At 34.0% G+C, this 17,738-nt stretch overlaps 2 protein-coding genes across 10 annotated transcripts in view; one reads left to right on the forward strand and one right to left on the reverse strand.

Moving 5' to 3' along the window:
* Positions 1-7,567, forward strand: part of GCA (grancalcin) — a 52,758-nt gene extending 45,191 nt beyond the window's left edge. For all 8 annotated transcript variants that reach the window (XM_049106398.1, XM_049106401.1, XM_049106400.1 and 5 more), the window contains 2 exons: positions 5,352-5,410; positions 6,070-7,567. In XM_049106398.1, the coding sequence (XP_048962355.1) occupies positions 5,352-5,410; positions 6,070-6,096 (86 nt within the window). In that variant the 3' untranslated portion in view covers positions 6,097-7,567. The remainder of the gene's footprint in view (positions 1-5,351; positions 5,411-6,069) is intronic.
* Positions 7,568-8,405: 838 nt separating this feature from the next.
* Positions 8,406-17,738, reverse strand: part of KCNH7 (potassium voltage-gated channel subfamily H member 7) — a 478,835-nt gene continuing 469,502 nt past the window's right edge. For both annotated transcript variants that reach the window (XM_049106394.1, XM_025471042.3), the window contains exon 16: positions 8,406-17,674. In XM_049106394.1, the coding sequence (XP_048962351.1) occupies positions 17,408-17,674 (267 nt within the window). In that variant the 3' untranslated portion in view covers positions 8,406-17,407. The remainder of the gene's footprint in view (positions 17,675-17,738) is intronic.

The following is a 17,738-nucleotide window of genomic DNA, read 5'->3' on the forward strand; positions in this document are numbered from 1 at the left end:
GACATACCAGCCAAAACATAAGAGCAGAGCATACACTGCACATACCAGAGACATTCCCTAAAGTGCCAGGCTCTGGACACTACATGACCTATTCTTCATAAAGTTACTACTGCCAGGAGCAGGTGCCATAACTGTCTTTTCTAACACATAGAAAAAGGTAAGAGACTTAGACAAAATGCCAGGATGGAGGAATTTATCCTAAATGAAAGAACAAGATAAGGCTATGGCCAGAGATCCAAGCAAAACAGATGTAAATAATATTCCTAATGGTGAATTTAAAGAAACTTAAGGATACTCACTGGGCTTGAGAAAAGAATAGAAAAAAGAAAAAAAAATCAGTGAGACCTTTACCACGGAGATAAAAGAGTTAAAAAAGAATCAACTAGAGATAAAGAATGCAATAAATGAGATTGGAAACAGGCTTAATGTAATGAAAAGCAGGCTGGAAGAAGCAGAGGAATAAATTAGGGACCTAGAAGACAAAATAATGGAAAATAATGAAGCTGAACAAGAGAGAGAAAAATCATGGCATATGAAAATAGACTTAGGGAATTCAGTGACTCCATCAAATATAATAACATTCATATTACTGGAGTTCCAGAAGAAGAAAGGAAAGAAAAGGGGGCAGAAAATTTATTTGAAAAAAAAAAAAAAAGCAGAAAACTTCTTTAATCTGGGGAAGGAAACAAACATCCAGATGCAAGAGGCACAGAAGATGCCTTCAAAATCAAGAAAAGCAGACCACACCAAACCTATTGTAATTAAATTTGCAAAACATAAGTGATAAAGAAAAAATCTTAAAAGCAGCAAAACAAAAGAAGTCCTTAACTTGATAAGGGAAGACCCAAAGGTTAACTGGAGATTTCTCAGATGAACCTTGGCAGGCCAGAAGAGAATGGCATGATTTATTCAAGATGATGAATGGGAAAAATCCATAGCTAAGAATAGTGTATCCAGCAAGGCTATCATTCAGAATAGAAGGAGAGTTTCTCAAACAAAAACTAAAGGAGTTTGTGACCACTAAACCATCCCTACAATATTATTAAAGAGGACTCTGAGTGCAGCAGAGAGACCAAAAGTGACAAAGACAAGAAAGGATCAGAGAAAATCTGCAGAAACAATGACAAAGTAAGTAATAAAATGGCACTAACTACTATCTATCAATAAATATTTTGAATGTAAATGGACTAAGTACTCCTATCAAAAGACATAGGGATCAGAATGGTAAAAAAAATAATAACCATTTACATGCTGCCTATAGGAGACTCATTTTAGATCTAAAGACACTTGAAGATTGAAAGTGACGAGATGGAGAAATATTTATCACATAAATGGGTGTCAAAAGAAAGACAGAGTAGCAATACTTCTATCAGACAAACCAGACTTTAAAGAAAAGACTAACAAGAGATAGAGAGCACTATATCATAATTAAAGGGGACAATCCAGTAAGGAGATCTACCAACTGTAAATATTTATGCGCCCAACATGAGAGTACCCAAATATATCAAACAATAACAAACATAAAGGAACTAATTGATAATAATACAATAATAGCAGGGGACATCAACAGCCGACTTGATCAATGGACAGATTATCTAAACAGAAAGGAAACAATGTCTGAATGACACCTTGAACCAGATGAGTTAACAGATATATTCAGAACATTTCATCCTAAAACAGCATAATATACATTCTTTTCAAGTACATGTGGAACATTCTCTAGAATGGATCACCTGTTAGGTCACAAATCAGGCCTCAACAAATATAAAAAGATTGAAATCTTACCATGCATCTTTTCTGATCACAATACTAAGAAACTAGAAGTCAACCATAAGACAAAATTTGGAAAGACCATAAATACATGGAAGTTAACATGGTACTAAACAATGAATGCATCAGCCAGGATATCAAAGAAGAAATAAAATACAGGGACACAAATGAAAATGCAAATACAATGGCTCAAAACTTTTGGGATGCAGCAAAAGTGGTCCTAAAAGGGAAGTATATGGAATACAAGCCTACCTCAAGCAGCAAGAGAAATCTTAAACAACCTAATCTTAGACCTAAAGGAGCTAGAAAAAGAACAACAAAAGAAATCCAAAGCCAGCAGATGGAAGGAAATAATAAAGATTAGAGTGGAAATAAATGATATAGAATCTAAAAAATCAGTAGAACAGATCAATGAAATCAGGAACTCGTTCTTCAAAAAAATTAATAAAATTGATAAACCTCTAGCCAAATTTATCAAAAAGAAAAGAGAAAGGACCTAAATAAATAAAACTACAAAAAAGGAAAAATAACAACCAACAACACAAAAACACAAACTCATTATAAGGGAATATTATGAAAACCTATATGTCAACAAATTGGACAACCTGGAAGAAATGGACAAATTCCTAGACATATATAAACTACCAAAACTGAACCAGAAAGAAATAGAAAACTTGAATAGACTGATAACCAGCAAAGATATTGAATCTGTAATAAAAAACAAACAAAAGTCTAGGATCAGATGGCTTCTTCATAGGTAAATGCCACCAAACATTTAAAGAAGAGTTAATACCTATTTTACTCAAACTATTTCAAAAAATAGAAAAGGAAAGAAAACTTCCAGTACTTCAGCAGTACCCTACTACCAAAACAGATAAAGACTCGCCTAAAACCCTAAAAAAAAAAAAAAAAAAGAGAGAACTGCAGGTTATGTCTCTGAAGAACATAGACACAAGAATTCTCAATAAAATATTAGCAAACTAAATCTAATAGTACATTAAAAGAATAATTCACTATGATCAAGTGGGATTTATTCCTGGTTTGCAAGGGTGGTTCATTATTTACAAATCAATCATCATGATATACCATGATACACATTAATAAAAGAAAGGATAAGAACCATATGATCATTTCAGTAGATGCAGAAAAAGCATTTAACAAAGTACAACATCAATTAATGATAAAAAAAACTCTCAACAAAGTAGGCTTAGAGGAAACATACCTCAGTATAATAAAGGCCATATATGAAAACCCACAGCTAATACCATCCTCAACTGAGGAAGTTTTCAGTTCTCAGATCAGGAACAAGACAGGGATGTCCACCCTTACCATTGTTATTAAATATAGTACTGGAAGTTCTAGCAAGCAGTCAGACAACAAAAAGAAGTAAAAGGCAACCAGATCAGCAAGGAGGAAGGCACACTTTCACTATTTGCAGATGACATGGTACTCTATATGGAAAACCTATAAGATTCCACCAAAAAATTGCTAGAACTGATACACAAATTTGATGATACAAAATCAATGTACAGAAATCTGTTGCATTCCAATGTACCAATAATGAAGCAGCAGAAAGAGAAATAAGGAATCAGTTCCATTTACAGTTGCACCAAAAACAATAAGATACCTAGGAATAAACTATCCAAGGAGGTGAAACACCTGTACTCTGGAAACTATAAAACACTATGAAAGAAATTGGTAAGAAATGGAAGGACATTCCATGCTTATGTATTGGAAGAACAGATGTTGTTAAATTGTCTAGACTACCAAAGCAGTCTACACTTTTAATGCAATCAGTATCAAAATACCAACAGCATTTTTCACAGAGCTAGAACAAACAATCCTAAAAATTTTATGGAACACAAAAGACTCGAATAGCCAAAGCAACCTTAAAAAAGAAAACAAAGCTGGAGGCATCACAGTTCTGGACTCATGTTATATTACAAAGCTGTAGTAATCAAAACAGTATGGTGCTGGGATGCCTGGGTGGCTTAGCAGTTGAGCATCTGCCTTTGGCTTGGCATGATCCCAGAGTTTCAGGATCGAGTCCCGCATCTGGCTCCTGCAGGGAGCCTGCTTCTCCCTCTGCCTATGTCTCTGCCTCTTTTTCTGTGTCTCTCATGAATAAACAAATAAATCTTTAAAACAAAAAAACAGAATGGTGCTAGCACAAAAATAGACACCCTGATCAATGGAATAGAATAGAAAACCCAAAAATGAACCCACAACTTGTGGTAAGTTAATCTCTGACAAAGCAAGAAGGAATATCCAATGGGAAAAAGTCTCTTCAACAGATGTTGTTGGGAAAACTGGACAGCAACAAGCAAAATAAAGAAACTGGACCACTTTCTTACACCATACACAAAAATAAATTTAAGATGAATTAAAGACCTAAATGTGAGACTTGAAACTATAACAGTCCTAGAGGAGAACATAGGCAGTAACCTCTTTGACATCAGCTGTAGCAATTTCTTTCCAGATAGGTCTCCTGAGGCAAGGAAAACAAAAGCAAAAATAAACTATTGGGATTTCATCAAAATAGAATGCTTCTACACAGTGAAGTAAACAATCAACAAAACTAAAATGCAGTCTATAGGATGGGAGAAGATATTTGCAAATGACATATTTGATAAAGGGTTAGTATCCAAAATATATAAAGAACTTATAAAACTCAACACCCAAAAAAACAAATAAATAATCCAATTAAAAAGTGGGCAAGAGACATGAATAGAAATTTCTGCAGAGACATCCAGATGGCTAACAGACACATGAGAAAATGCTCAACATCACTGGGAAAGACAAATCAAAACTATAATGCATTAATCACCTCACACCTGTCAGAATGGCTAAAATCAGCAACACAAGAAACAACAGATGTTGGTGAAGATGTGGAGAAGAGGGAACCTTCTTGCCCTGTTGGTGGGAATGCAAACTGGTACAGCCAGTATGGAACACAGTATGAAGTTCCTCAAAAGGTTAAAAATAGAACTGCTGTGCCATCCAGCGATTGCACTACCAGGTAGTTAGCCACTGAATGCAAAAATACTAATTCGAAGGGATACATTCACCCTGATGTTTGTAAAAGCATTATCTACAGTAGCCAAATCATGGAAACAGCCCAAGTATCCATCAATTGATGAATGGATAAAGAAGATGTGGTGTATATAAACAGTGGAATATTACTCAGCCATAAAAAGGAATGAACTCTTGCCATTTGCAATGACCTGGATGGAGCTAGAATATTAAGCTAAGTGAAATAAGTCAAGAAAAGGATAAATGCCATATGATTTCATGCTTGGGAAATTTAAGAAACAGACTTTTAACTATAGAGAATAAACTGAGTCACCAGAGGGGAGATGGGTGAGGGGGATGGGGATTAAGGAATGCACTTGTCGTGATGTGCGCACTTGGTGAAGTATGGAATTGCTGACTCATGATATTGTATACCCAGAACTAATATTACGCTATGTGGAATTTAAATAACCTTTTGAGTATGATATTAGTCATTTTTTTAGTGCTTAGGGATACCAAGTATTTGAAACTATATACTTAAGATTTTAATATTTTTTGTTTGTTTGAAGATTTCTTTAGAAGAAGAGACCACTTGCAACAAGGTGTTGTGAATTTTGTATATGACGATGTAAGTATTCTGATATTTACACTGTGTCAAAAAATTTAAGTGATCCCTAGTATCAGTACTGGGAATAATATATTTTATAGACCATATTCTTTTTCTGTATATTTCAGCCAACTGCATATATGATCCAGTATTTATACAAATACCAACTTGACAATTTATTTGTTTGTTTGTTTGTTTGTTTGTTTATTCATTCATTCATTTATTTTCCAACTTGACAATTTTAAATTTTATGATGTGTTTTTGGCAGTTTATCTTTCAAATTATTTTTGAGGGCAAACCGACCATTATTTTTATAAAGAGTTGTTTACTTTTGGTGATCTTTAAGAGAGAGGAAATTTTCATCTATGGTTATGATGCTGTTCATTTCTCCCTTCATTTCTCATTTCATATGGTTGTAATTAGCCTGAGTTTAATTAAAACTATAGGAAAATTATGTTTCACATGTACATCAATATTTCGGGGGTTTGGTTTTGTTTTTGTTATAGGGGAGTTAGAGGGTCAGCATTTCCCTCATTTCCCTGCTGGTATATCCTGGTTTAAACTGCAAGCCTTGGAAACACTTAAAACTTCCCCTCTTGTTAAAATGCTTTTATGGAATGTAATTAATCAAAAACAAAAACCATTTTATTGCCACCAGCTGATGATTTTTCCTATATTAGTTTTTGCAGGGTACTATGGCAATTTGAATGTCTAGAATTTGAAAGCTGAAGAAACACTGTGAACTTTTTTTACTTGGAAGAAACTAACTGGACTACTTTGAATTTGAAGCTCTTGGGGCTTTTCTGTGTTTCTCCCTTTTACATCTGTTCCCTTTCTACGTATTTATCCTTTGGTGCATAATTTAGAGCAATAAAAGAAGCATTTTTGTATTTGGAACAATAATTGCTTTTAGGAAATTTATCGCTTAACAGCTATCTGTATAGTATCATAAAATATTGGTATATGATGAATTGATGTAAATAACTTTTAACCTTAATTTTTAACATTGTTAGCCCAGAAGACTGTACTTACCAGATAGAGTATATAAGAAGTCAAATAACGAAAGCTGGATAAAGCTAGTGTATACTTACCTGAAGGTTACAAATTATACTTTTTTGTTTGTAGTCCTTGGTGTTCAAGGTGAACTAGAAGGAGAAGACTAGATTTTGTGCCATATTTGTGGAAGAATTTATTCCTTGATCACATTTTCAAGAACAGAAACTCGCTAGTCTTTGTCTATGAAGAGAGAAAGTTGCTGAAATTTTATGCTATAGCACCTTAGGTGCACCATAAGGCTACAGGAGGCATTTTTTCCCCTTGGCTTTTGTCAGTGCATATTTTTCTTCAATATATTTTTTTTGTCTTCTGCGGAAAAGGAGTTCTTGATACACATACCTTTTATGGCTGCCCTTTTTCCATCAGTGACAACGTAGATGGCCTAAAATGGCATCTTCCTTTTAAAGCTAGACTTTCTGGAAGTGATACATATTTCTAATGAAGTGTCAACATTTCAATGTATTCTCTTAAGCTAAATTATTTTATACATAATGCCAACTGTTAACAAAGTTAAAAAAAAATCAAGTAATCTACCACTTTGTTTAAATTTTCAGAAATTGGAAGTTTTACTTTTTCAACATTAGTTGCGAGCTCACCATTAGCGTTGGTAAACTGGTAAGTCGTTGAGTGCAGGTGTGTAATGTGGGGGTACTGACCACTGCAGCCGCAGCCTATTTCTGTGGCATTACTGTGGAAGTTGCAAAGTGGTCATCAGATCCATAGCATTTAAGATCCCCTTGTGAGCTGTTGTAATTAATGAGCTGCTTTCCTGGCAAACATTCTTAGTCTTAGTTAAGATTTAAGAAACCGTGTATTTTTCTTCCACTTTAACTGAATTTCTTCTGGCTTCAAACGTGAGTACAAATTGACATGATTTTAGTATGACCAGTGACCAAAATAATTATGCTTTTTATAAAATTCTGTTTCTTAAAGGGTGGAGGATGAATGGCAGTATCTTAAAAGAAAACTTTATAAACTTACAGAATTTTACATCAACTTTTAACGGTCCTGGAAAGGAAGAATTGGATAGTCATTTTGACGTTATAATTTTAAATAATTAGCTGCTATATTCATTTGGTCAGCAGTATAAAAATGTGTGGCTAAATAAACCATTTACTTTTATCCCCTGGCTGTTAGTTTTTTTCCACGAACATATATTTGATAATTGGAGAGGATGTTAACTGAGCCATAAACAAAATAACAGGATTCGAATTAGAAGTCTTGTTGGAAAAAACTAATATAAATGTGCTCATATCATTCATGTTGAATAAGGGTGATAATATGACTCAACAGCCTCGGATCTTAACATCCAACTTATAGGTAATCTACTCACTGTACTGCTCTGAGGTCTGCTATACTTTCTCTTATTTGGAGGCTAACAGTTGAGACAAAACTTTAAAAATGACATATGGTATTATTCATATAAGTTTTTGCCAAACACTTTGTGTTAGAACTTTCTATATGATTCTCTAACATCCTTTTCTAAAGGTGTTCCTACGAATTTTGGTCACAGGAAGTCTGTGAAGTAGTTTTGATCAGACATATTTGGGAAATTTTCATCCTTTTCAGGGAGCTTGATAAAGCCTGAGGTACATAAAATCCTGTCTACTTCTACTTGACCCAGTTTTTCCAAACTTTTTTTGACCACAGAACTCCTTTCTCTAGCAAAACTGATTCTCTATGCCAGTCCAACTTAATTGCCAGTTCTTTTGTGCTTTCCATTAAATAGATAATCTTACCAAACATTAGGCATTATTTTACTTGGATTTTTATACAAATGAAATGCAGTTCACTTTTTAATGCTCTAAATTGATGTAAACAGACATCCATCACTAAAGTAAAAATTACATAGTCTGATGATGAACAATGACTGGAATATGAATATAGTGTGGTGGTTTGTACTGTTTAACTCACACCCACTTTTCTTGTAATGATGTAAATTATTGAATAATGTCCACTCTTAACATCTAAGTGCTTTTATTTATACAGTAAACATGTTTCCATGTCATTTTGAGAATTTTTTAATAAACATTCAAATAGCTTGCTGTAAAGTTTTGTATCATACAAAATCTGTTACATATATGAGATGCTTCAGTTCAAATAACAGTGCAGTAATTCGCCTATGCCTAAAACACTGCCAAATGATTAAATGTCAGGTATTGCACTTCTATTTTGAGTGGCAGTTTACACATGTTAAATTACATCAAGGGGAAATCAATACTATTGGAATCTTAATTTGGTCCACTTTAAGTGTAATTTCAAGGACGGTGCTCATTTGATCTATTTAGGCATGCATTCAGAAACAAAAAGTAATTTAAAAATGTCAAACGATATGTTTATTTCCAGAAAAGGTATTCACCCTGGAAGAAAGTAGAATTTATTAATGTAGTTGAAAGTCTGTGCAATTTAAAAAGTGACAAAAAAATCAATTTAAGTAAAATATACAAATCAAGTTCACTGTACTCTTCTGGCATTACTAAACTGGACAAACTAAATACATACTGTTTGTCAGAAATGTGCTTTTCTTTTGTCGTTTTATGATCGACAGATTCATAGATGATATGTTTTCTCCTATTTGTAACACTTTTCTGGGAACTTAGTAGGAATACATTTGTGAAAGTCTGATAATTATATTTAGTGAGTAAAAATCCAAGACTGCTTTCAGGTTAGGATTTTTTTTCTCTTAAATTTTAAAATACAACCACAGGTATTTTAGTACTTTGAAACTTGTATTTAAAAATCACATTTTTTTTGGTCTTGTAAGTACTTTGAAATAAATGTACTATGCTAAGCTATCACCTAAGAATATGTCTAGACTTTATAATAAAATTAGATGATACAAAGAAAAAAACAAATATTTAGAGCTTCTGGTATAGTGATGAATGCAGAGAGGATTTTAAACGAATACTGTTTAGGCAATTTGTAGACTAGAATAAGGTTATAACATCACATATGTCCATATATTAAGTTAATTTTTTCCTGTAATTTAGAAAACTGAGCACAAAACTACTTTCCAGCAAAACACTAGGATACTTAATGAAAAATTTCTGACTCACTATCAACTCATTATTTGGATGCTGGGAAATCTGTGCTTTTAAGTGTTTCTTGCCATGTCTTTTTCTACTTGTTTTAAAAAACATATTTTACTGGCATATGAAGAAAAGAACCTTATATTACTTAATATTCCTTTTACCCAGGTAGCTTGGTAATTTGCAGCTTTGTGTATTATTTTGCGAGCATTCAAAACTCAAATGTGCTTTTGTGTATCTGAATATACAGCAAGTAGACATTGGCAGCACTCCTACATTACTATGATGTGCCATACAGTTAGGGGATGAAGAGGGTCATTGCCGATGTGCTACTTTTATTTCCAGGTGTGCCCCTTCCACAGTGTCAGAGATGCTGGCCATTTGGAAAGCTTACAGAAAATGAGAATTGGGCTATGTCATTTAATAGCTATATTCAGACACAAGTATGCCAGGAATTAGTATCTTCAGATACATTGTATGCATGTGTGTGTGTGGGGGGGTGTCCCAACCTTTTCCCTTAAGCATGAAAATATAAATATGTACTTTATAGATACATGCAGTCATTGGCATTTTAGCTGGCTGTATTTAATCACTTATCTTGCTGTGATCACTGGAATTTCAGAGGGTAACCTGAACAGGTATGAATGTTCCAGAAACATACTAAATAAAGATCCATATTCTTTTGAAAATGATAGGCCATTTAAAAAAAATTAGGATTAGCTGAACTTTTAGATGGATATTTAATTTCCCAAAGCTATCTAAATGCGTCACCCCCAAATTTATCTTACGGCAAGAGATTTTAAGTTGTTAAATTATTAGCTTATTCATACTTTGATCTTTGATTCTCATTTTCTAATCAACCTCACTTAAAGATACCAGTATATTGCTTTCTGCTAATCTATATTTGATTTGGTTTTTCATTTATTAAATAGGGAAATGTTCTCTTGGGTTTTTAAACCTGAAAAAAATGAATGGTGGGGAATCTTAGCCATTAAAAGGACCAAATAGCCTTTAGTTTAGAAAATGCCACATTATGACCAACACATTTTATTGAAAAGATTTCTCTGAAGATAGTTGGATTTTCAAAAAAAAATAAAATAACAGATAAACGATTCTGAGGGGGTTAGAAATTAAGTGTATATGAAACTTAGGCAAATGAAAATAATATTATCTGGATTTTCCATTCTCGGTGAAAAAAATGAATCATGTACACATTATACAAAATTTATGTCCCATGTAATTTGAAGCTTGCTTAGTTATCGGAAATCTTAAGTCGTGAAACATAAATGTTTCAGTAAATTACCATTATGTTCTTGATAGCCAATAAGAAGTGTTTTTATGTTTCTTTAATTTTAGATTTACTGCTTTTTACCATTCAATCCAGTTTACTGATGCCCCAGTGGAACTCAGTAAAACTGTAGTAGCACTGTTACAATTATGAGATTTCATGAAATACATCAGCACCACCATGCCTATATCTAGCACTATGCCTAGTAAAATGTTGGAAATAGTTGGCTTCTCTAATAAAAGTATTCTAACTAGCTAATGAGATTTACTTTCTTTTCCCCAAAATAATTTCTTTTACAAATTCTTGAATTTTCATATAAATAGATCAGAAATTATATGCTTCATTCTTAAATTATGTATATATACTATATTTTCAATACAACTTGTACACTTTTAGCTACCAAAAATTTGCAACCATTTTTACATGAAATTTACATTTTTCTTATTTACAGTTACTTGTAGGTTATTGCAAAACTAGTTGTGCAAGTAGATTACACTGTCAATACCACATACCAATCTTTGAAGAAAATATTTGCTAAAAAATAAATATTTCTGCACAGATTATTTCAAAAGCATCATGATTTCATGCTACATTATGTGCATAAAGACAAGGAAAAAGAATGTTTTGGTAGAATGTTTCATTACGTTTAAAGCATTCCAAGGTACTTACTACTTAACCAATGTGAGTGAGCTTCTTTGTATCAGATGACGGAAATTTTCATGTGATAACACACATTTTTTGAAATGTACTCAACTGGCAAACATTCTGATGTACATTTTCCTATCTAAAATCATAGAATGCAAATTTCAGCTAAAAGCAGGTAAATGTGTCTTTCATTAAAATCGGGTGCCTAGGAGATGAAAACTAGGGATTCCTCAGTATGTTTATTTTTTTAATATTTGGGGAAAAGGGTGTCATATAATTTCAGTGTTGTAATTGTAGAGGCATTTTGAAGAAACTACAGAGGAGGTAATTATAAGATAGTACTGATCCTTGAATTTTACTCCTAAATAAATAAGGATGATGAAATGGTGTGGAATTTTCTAACATGTAATCAAAATACTTAATATAACATGAGTACAAAAAAAAAAGATATGGTTTAAATGCTAACAGGTATGATTATGTTCAATCTAAAAGCAGTATGCACAAGGGAAGTATAAAAAATACAGGTTAAACATACAGTGCTATAAAACCGTATGTGTACCAAATTATTTTGTATCTCTTAAATTAACTAATGGAAGTAACAAACGTCATGACTACAATTTAGGAATTCAGCTGTTTTGACATTAGCTCTTCAAGAATAACCATGCTAATTTTGCCACTTCTCATAATAAAAATATTTTATTGGGAGCATTTCTATAATACTTGCTACTCTCATTTAAAAGTTTGATTATGATTGCTAGAAGAATGAAATTGGTCAATTGTATAGTTCTGTGTTCTTAACATTGCATTCCTATAAATATGTTATCTGTCTATTCATAGTAATAATGTATTAGTTTTAAATAACTTATTAGTCATCTTTCTCCACCTCTGCTTAATAGTTTATATGAATAAGCCTTGCAATGCTTTCTTTTCATGCCGTCAATCATTAATAATTCATGTCTTCCTGTGAATTTTCTCTTCTGTATTGCATATTCTTAGAGTAAGGTGTATTTGTACCACAACCTGTAATGAATCTAAGCTCAGGCACTGATCAGTCACAACAACTAATACTTTATAGAGCATTTTAAAACATCCTTTTAGTTTTTAAAATGTTAACATCACTTCATTGTAAGTTAAATGGAAGCCAGAGAAAGTAGCGTTGAATGAGAACCCTTAAGAAGTTAGGAGGGAGGGAGGGGGAAGCTATTGCATACCTAGAAGACAATTGCAACGCAAACATATAATGCTATCGGTATTGGACAAGGGCAAGATTTGACAAATCCTGGGATGCTGTGGTAGCATCCCTAGCACTGGTGTTCTCCTTCTCTGACTAACTGGGTCTTTGAGAGTGCTGTGAGAATCACTAGAGATTTTTGTCACAGAGTGAAAATGCTGTCTGTTGGGTAGAGGAAAGCGCCATGGGAGGATTTCAGAAGACCTAGGTCATGCTATGGCATTTCCACCATAATAGCACCGTATTGTAATGATACACGTGTTACATAATGACCTTACCGTTACATGGTGCTTAATGGTGTACAGGGCACTTCCACATATATGCTTCAGAGGCTCCTCAACACCTCTCAAGATATTTAAGACTGTCCCTTTATAGTTTTGGCTCCTGGCTCACTGAGAGTTTGTCTTGAAAGTAAGTGGAGAAGGTAGGATTTTAATTCAGGTGTACCACATTGAGTCTTGCCATTTCTACCACTGCACACTGGACTTAGGCTGGCTGCCTGACGTATCTGTGCATGGCAGTGTGGGCCTAGATGCCTGCAAAGAACCACTACAACTATCAATTCTGTTTTTCTGAAGAAAAAAAAAAGTGTACTTTCCTTTAAGAGTGTGTTTTGAAAATGCATTTTCCAATATCCATGTGGGAACTATATCGTGGATCTAAAGAGAGGCTTTCCCGGTGAGCTAGTCTTTACAGACCACATTCTACTAGTACTGAATTCACAGATCACCTTGTATACCTGGCATTTCACACTGATTCAGGGTAGATAGGCTTGTAACAATGACATTCATACTCTCGCTGTTATTATAAATAGTAAGTATTACTTTAAAGCTATAAACCTAATAGTGCAAAATACAATTGGAGAAAATAACTACACTTGTGTGTTCTGAATCAAAAACCTCAGTCTTGGTAATGGCTATTTAGCTGGAGACATATAGCACATTACATAAAAGCTAATTTGTTTTCCTGATTGTTTTTAATATCATGTTCCTAGATGAGAATCAAAGAGTCTAGAGTTTTGGGGGCACCTACTTTGTGCCAGGCACTTTACTACATGTTCTCTCATTTCTTCCTTAAGTTTCTTGAGACAGGTATCTCATTTTTACAAATTCAGGAAAAGGACTCAGGGACCTTATTAAATTGGTCAGGGTCACACAGCTATTAATGAAAGAACTCATCCTGAGACCCATGTTGGTCTGACTGCAGAGCCCATGCTCTACATTGATGATTCTCAAAGTTCTTATGTTTACTAGGATGATATAGGGGAGAACTTGTTAAAAGATTATTGCCAGGTCCCACCCCTGGAGTTTCTGACTCAGTAGGTCTGGGTAGGGCCCAACAATATCCATTTGTAGCGTGTTCCCCGAAGGTGTTAGTACTGCTATTCTAGGACTACATGTGAAGACCAGCTTGTCTTCCAAGTGCCTCTAACTCACATGACAGACACATTTGTTGTACTGCAAAAATATGATTAGAAATCTAATAACATTTGAAGTTTTTTGTAATTTATAAAAATTTTGATTTGCAATAAGAAATCTACTCAAATATATTGATCTACTTTTCGTTTTAACCACAAATAAGCAGTTTAAAGACTACTGTATTATAAATTAGTCGGTGCTGTGATTCATTTTTAATAACTAGATCTACTACATTTTCTCTCTTTTTTTAACCATGAAAAGCCTTCAAAGGAAAGATGCTGTAAGAATGATTATTTTAGATATGCTGATGAGGTGCTAAATTTTAACCTTTGATAATATATGATGGGAATTTTAAAACGTTTAGTTAAGGACATTGTTCTTTTAGGCATTTTGGAACCATTGCTAAAGATAAAACTTCAAAAAAGATCTGTAAGCAACTCTCATACATACGTACTCAACCTCACACCAAGTAGTTTCCATATCTTCTGACTGGGACAGTGGGAGGATTCATCTCTGATGACCAATCCGTTATCATGGACCTAAAAAACTAGGCTATCCCAAATTTGCCTCTGCCTTCTCATGTTGGTTGAATGAGTGATTATTAATTTAAAAATCCTGCAAGGACATTGCTTCAGCATTTTTCATCTGTAGTTTCCTTATCAACTAATTAGAACATGGGACTCCCCTATGGGGTTAAATGATACTTCCAGCTCTCTGCCCAGCAATTAATAACAGTGGGAAAATTTGTCACTCAGGTAACTTCAGATTTTAGATGGCATTTTATTTAGGCTTGGGAACCAGGTAAAGATTTTAGTTGGAAACAAAAGGAGTTTTGTTAGTGTTTCTAATTACCTAGAAGGAGAGCACTGCTATACTGCTATAATGGGCTGTAGCCTTAATCCTGCCTTTCGGGAGGATTCCCACATGAAGGGATCAGATTGTTTGCTACAGCCCAAGGGAAAAGTGACAATGACTTTAGGCATTAGACCTCTGGCTTGGACAAGGAGATGGATTTTGTAACTACAGAGAATTGCTTTGGTCATCCATAAGTCATTTTAACCATTGAGCCTCTGACATTTCTGTCTCACTAACTACATCTTTAAATTGTTTAGGTTCTTTGTATGCTAGGATCCTATAAGAGGGGACCTTCTTAATCCTGTCTAATTCTCTGAGACTTAGAGTGTAATATCAAGCAATTCTTTTATGTCAAGGAATTTAGAGGAAAAAAGTTTGTGTTATGCTAGAATTTAAACAAGCTGAATACTTGTACACTATTCCTCATCTTCCCATGCCTTCATGCTTAGTTTTTATAGAGAAGTATGAAGGCTTTACATGGAATGCTGAATTTTACACATGTCATACTAATGTTGCCGCTGAAGCATTCACTAATCCAACAATCAGGATTAAATTCCTCAGCTCCAAATCCTCGCTCCCTACAGATGAACAGTCTCTGATAAATTCATTCTGAATTTCCCTGGAGCTTAGGCTGGCAATCCTTATGGAATTTGTTGCAGCTGCAAAAATGTGCCTAAAAATGGATATAAAATCCCTAAATAGTCCTCTGAATCCAAGTTAGCCATTTCTTTCCCCCTGCTAGGCACACACAAGTGTTTGTTGAATCAAAGAAGGAAAGCATCAGTTAGTCCCTACATGTGTAACTACATCAACACCACATGGTTTGGGAAGCTAGCTTAAGTTGTTCTGTTTTTTATCGAATGGACTGATCATTTTGCCATACATACTTGTTTTGCTTTTTCAAATGTTTAGCAGGGATACGAATTTGCTCATGCCTACAGACTGCCTCCCACACATGTGACCATTTAAAATTGCATAGGGAGCAACTTAAGGTCACTTTAATCATATTTTAAATAGTGCAACCGCTTTGTAAATGTAAATGAGTTGCTTATATTTGAAACTATTAGTGTCAGAGGTGAAAGTAAGTCAACAGATTAGATTTCTATCCCTTGGGATAGAAATTAATCCATTTAATAATGCGCACAGATATAATATCTTTAAAAATATATGCGAGTATAAGAATTATTAAAGAATGAAGAAACTTGCAAGAATTTCAAAATTTTGTTAGGGCAGGATATAATGAGCAAGCCCATAAGAAGTTTAAAATTGTACTCAGATGAATTGAGAAATAAAACTTGACTAAAAATTGACAAATCGGATTCTTGCAATTTTTTTCCATATCTCAATTTTCTGAGAGGCATATCCTCCCTCCAAAAAAATCGAACAGTTAAAGACACTGACATACATTCCATCATATGTTCTGATATTCTGGGGCTCAAATATATTGATCCCAATGATAAATAATACATTTTCATACGTGTTTGAATAACTGAACAAAACTGAAATTTTACTGCTGGTGTGTTTTTTTCTTTACCGGCAGGTAAAAGCACATGGGTTTTCCACAGCTGGGATAAGAAAACCATGGAACAACATGGAAGCTAGTTTTACCATGCACATCCACTAGGTTGCACATTTTTTAAAAAGATCTATGTGCGTTCACTCTTTTGATCCAGTTCAGGATTGCACTAAAATATGAATCAGAGCAAAGCTGTGTACGTCACTCATGCTTTAGCAGTTCTTGAGAAGACTCCCTCCCCACCTCACAAAAAAAAAAAGAAAGAAAAATGACGAAAAACTTGTTTCTAAATGTTCAAGGAAATGTGCCAGTGCGAAATATTTTAGGTAGTTTGTAAATTAAGTTAGAGACAGAATTTTAAATAGAAAGGCCTTTTTGTCCTCATTAAAGCTGGCCTATATTCGTGTATTAGGAGATGACTCCCTACGTGATCAGAGATTTAGAACTCTAAAACTTTTTTTTTTTTTTCAGTGTGGTGACATGAATGTAACTAGAAACATGTTGATACAGAAGGGTATCTATCTGTTCTCAAAGTGACTAAGCTCCTTTTCTCCCCCTGGAACTTCCATGAGTTGAGGATCATCTGATTTGCATCCATGAGCAATGTTATTCCTTGGTTTCTTACTTGCTTGGAAGGCATTTTCATAACAAAATACTGGGGTAGTAAAAGTAGTAAGTAGGAGTCTCCATGCAAGAGAAATTGGAGTTTCCTAACATGCACATGATTTAAAAAAAATAATAATAAGATGCCTTGAGATGCTGGCAGTTTTAACATTTGGAACAAAAGAGTTCATATGTATATTTACATCCTAATTGCTCAATTTTACCTTACAAGCTTCAATTTAGGAAAATATACAGTACTTTTGCATATAATGGTAACTTGTGAGCCCCTGAGTCAAGTAGAGAGGATTTAAATACAAAAAAAGGAAAACAGCCATTAAAAGCACTTACATTGTATGTGAGTAAATAGTACAAAATGATTATTTCCCTGGAAGACCAGGATCAGAAACATGCCTATGAAGACCCAAGATTCCTACAGTGCTTAGGGATGAATCTGTCAAAGAAGGATGCCTAATTGGATGAAGGTAAGTTTTTCTTTGCCGAGGGTGAAGCTCTAAAGAGAGATCATTGTCTTGTTTTAAAAGTGAAGTCAAGTTGTCTTCTGAAGCTGTGTTCAGATGCACCCCACTTGAGAGGGATTCTTTGGATTTAAGTTTAGATTTTTCAAGGTCTAGAAATTCAGGACACTGAGAGAAAGATAAGAAAACACTTTTTTAAATAATTCATTTGGACAGACTCCTAAAATTTTAC

Source organism: Canis lupus, chromosome 36 (assembly GCF_003254725.2).
Source record: "Canis lupus dingo isolate Sandy chromosome 36, ASM325472v2, whole genome shotgun sequence".
In the NCBI taxonomy this organism is placed as follows: Eukaryota; Metazoa; Chordata; class Mammalia; order Carnivora; family Canidae; genus Canis; species Canis lupus.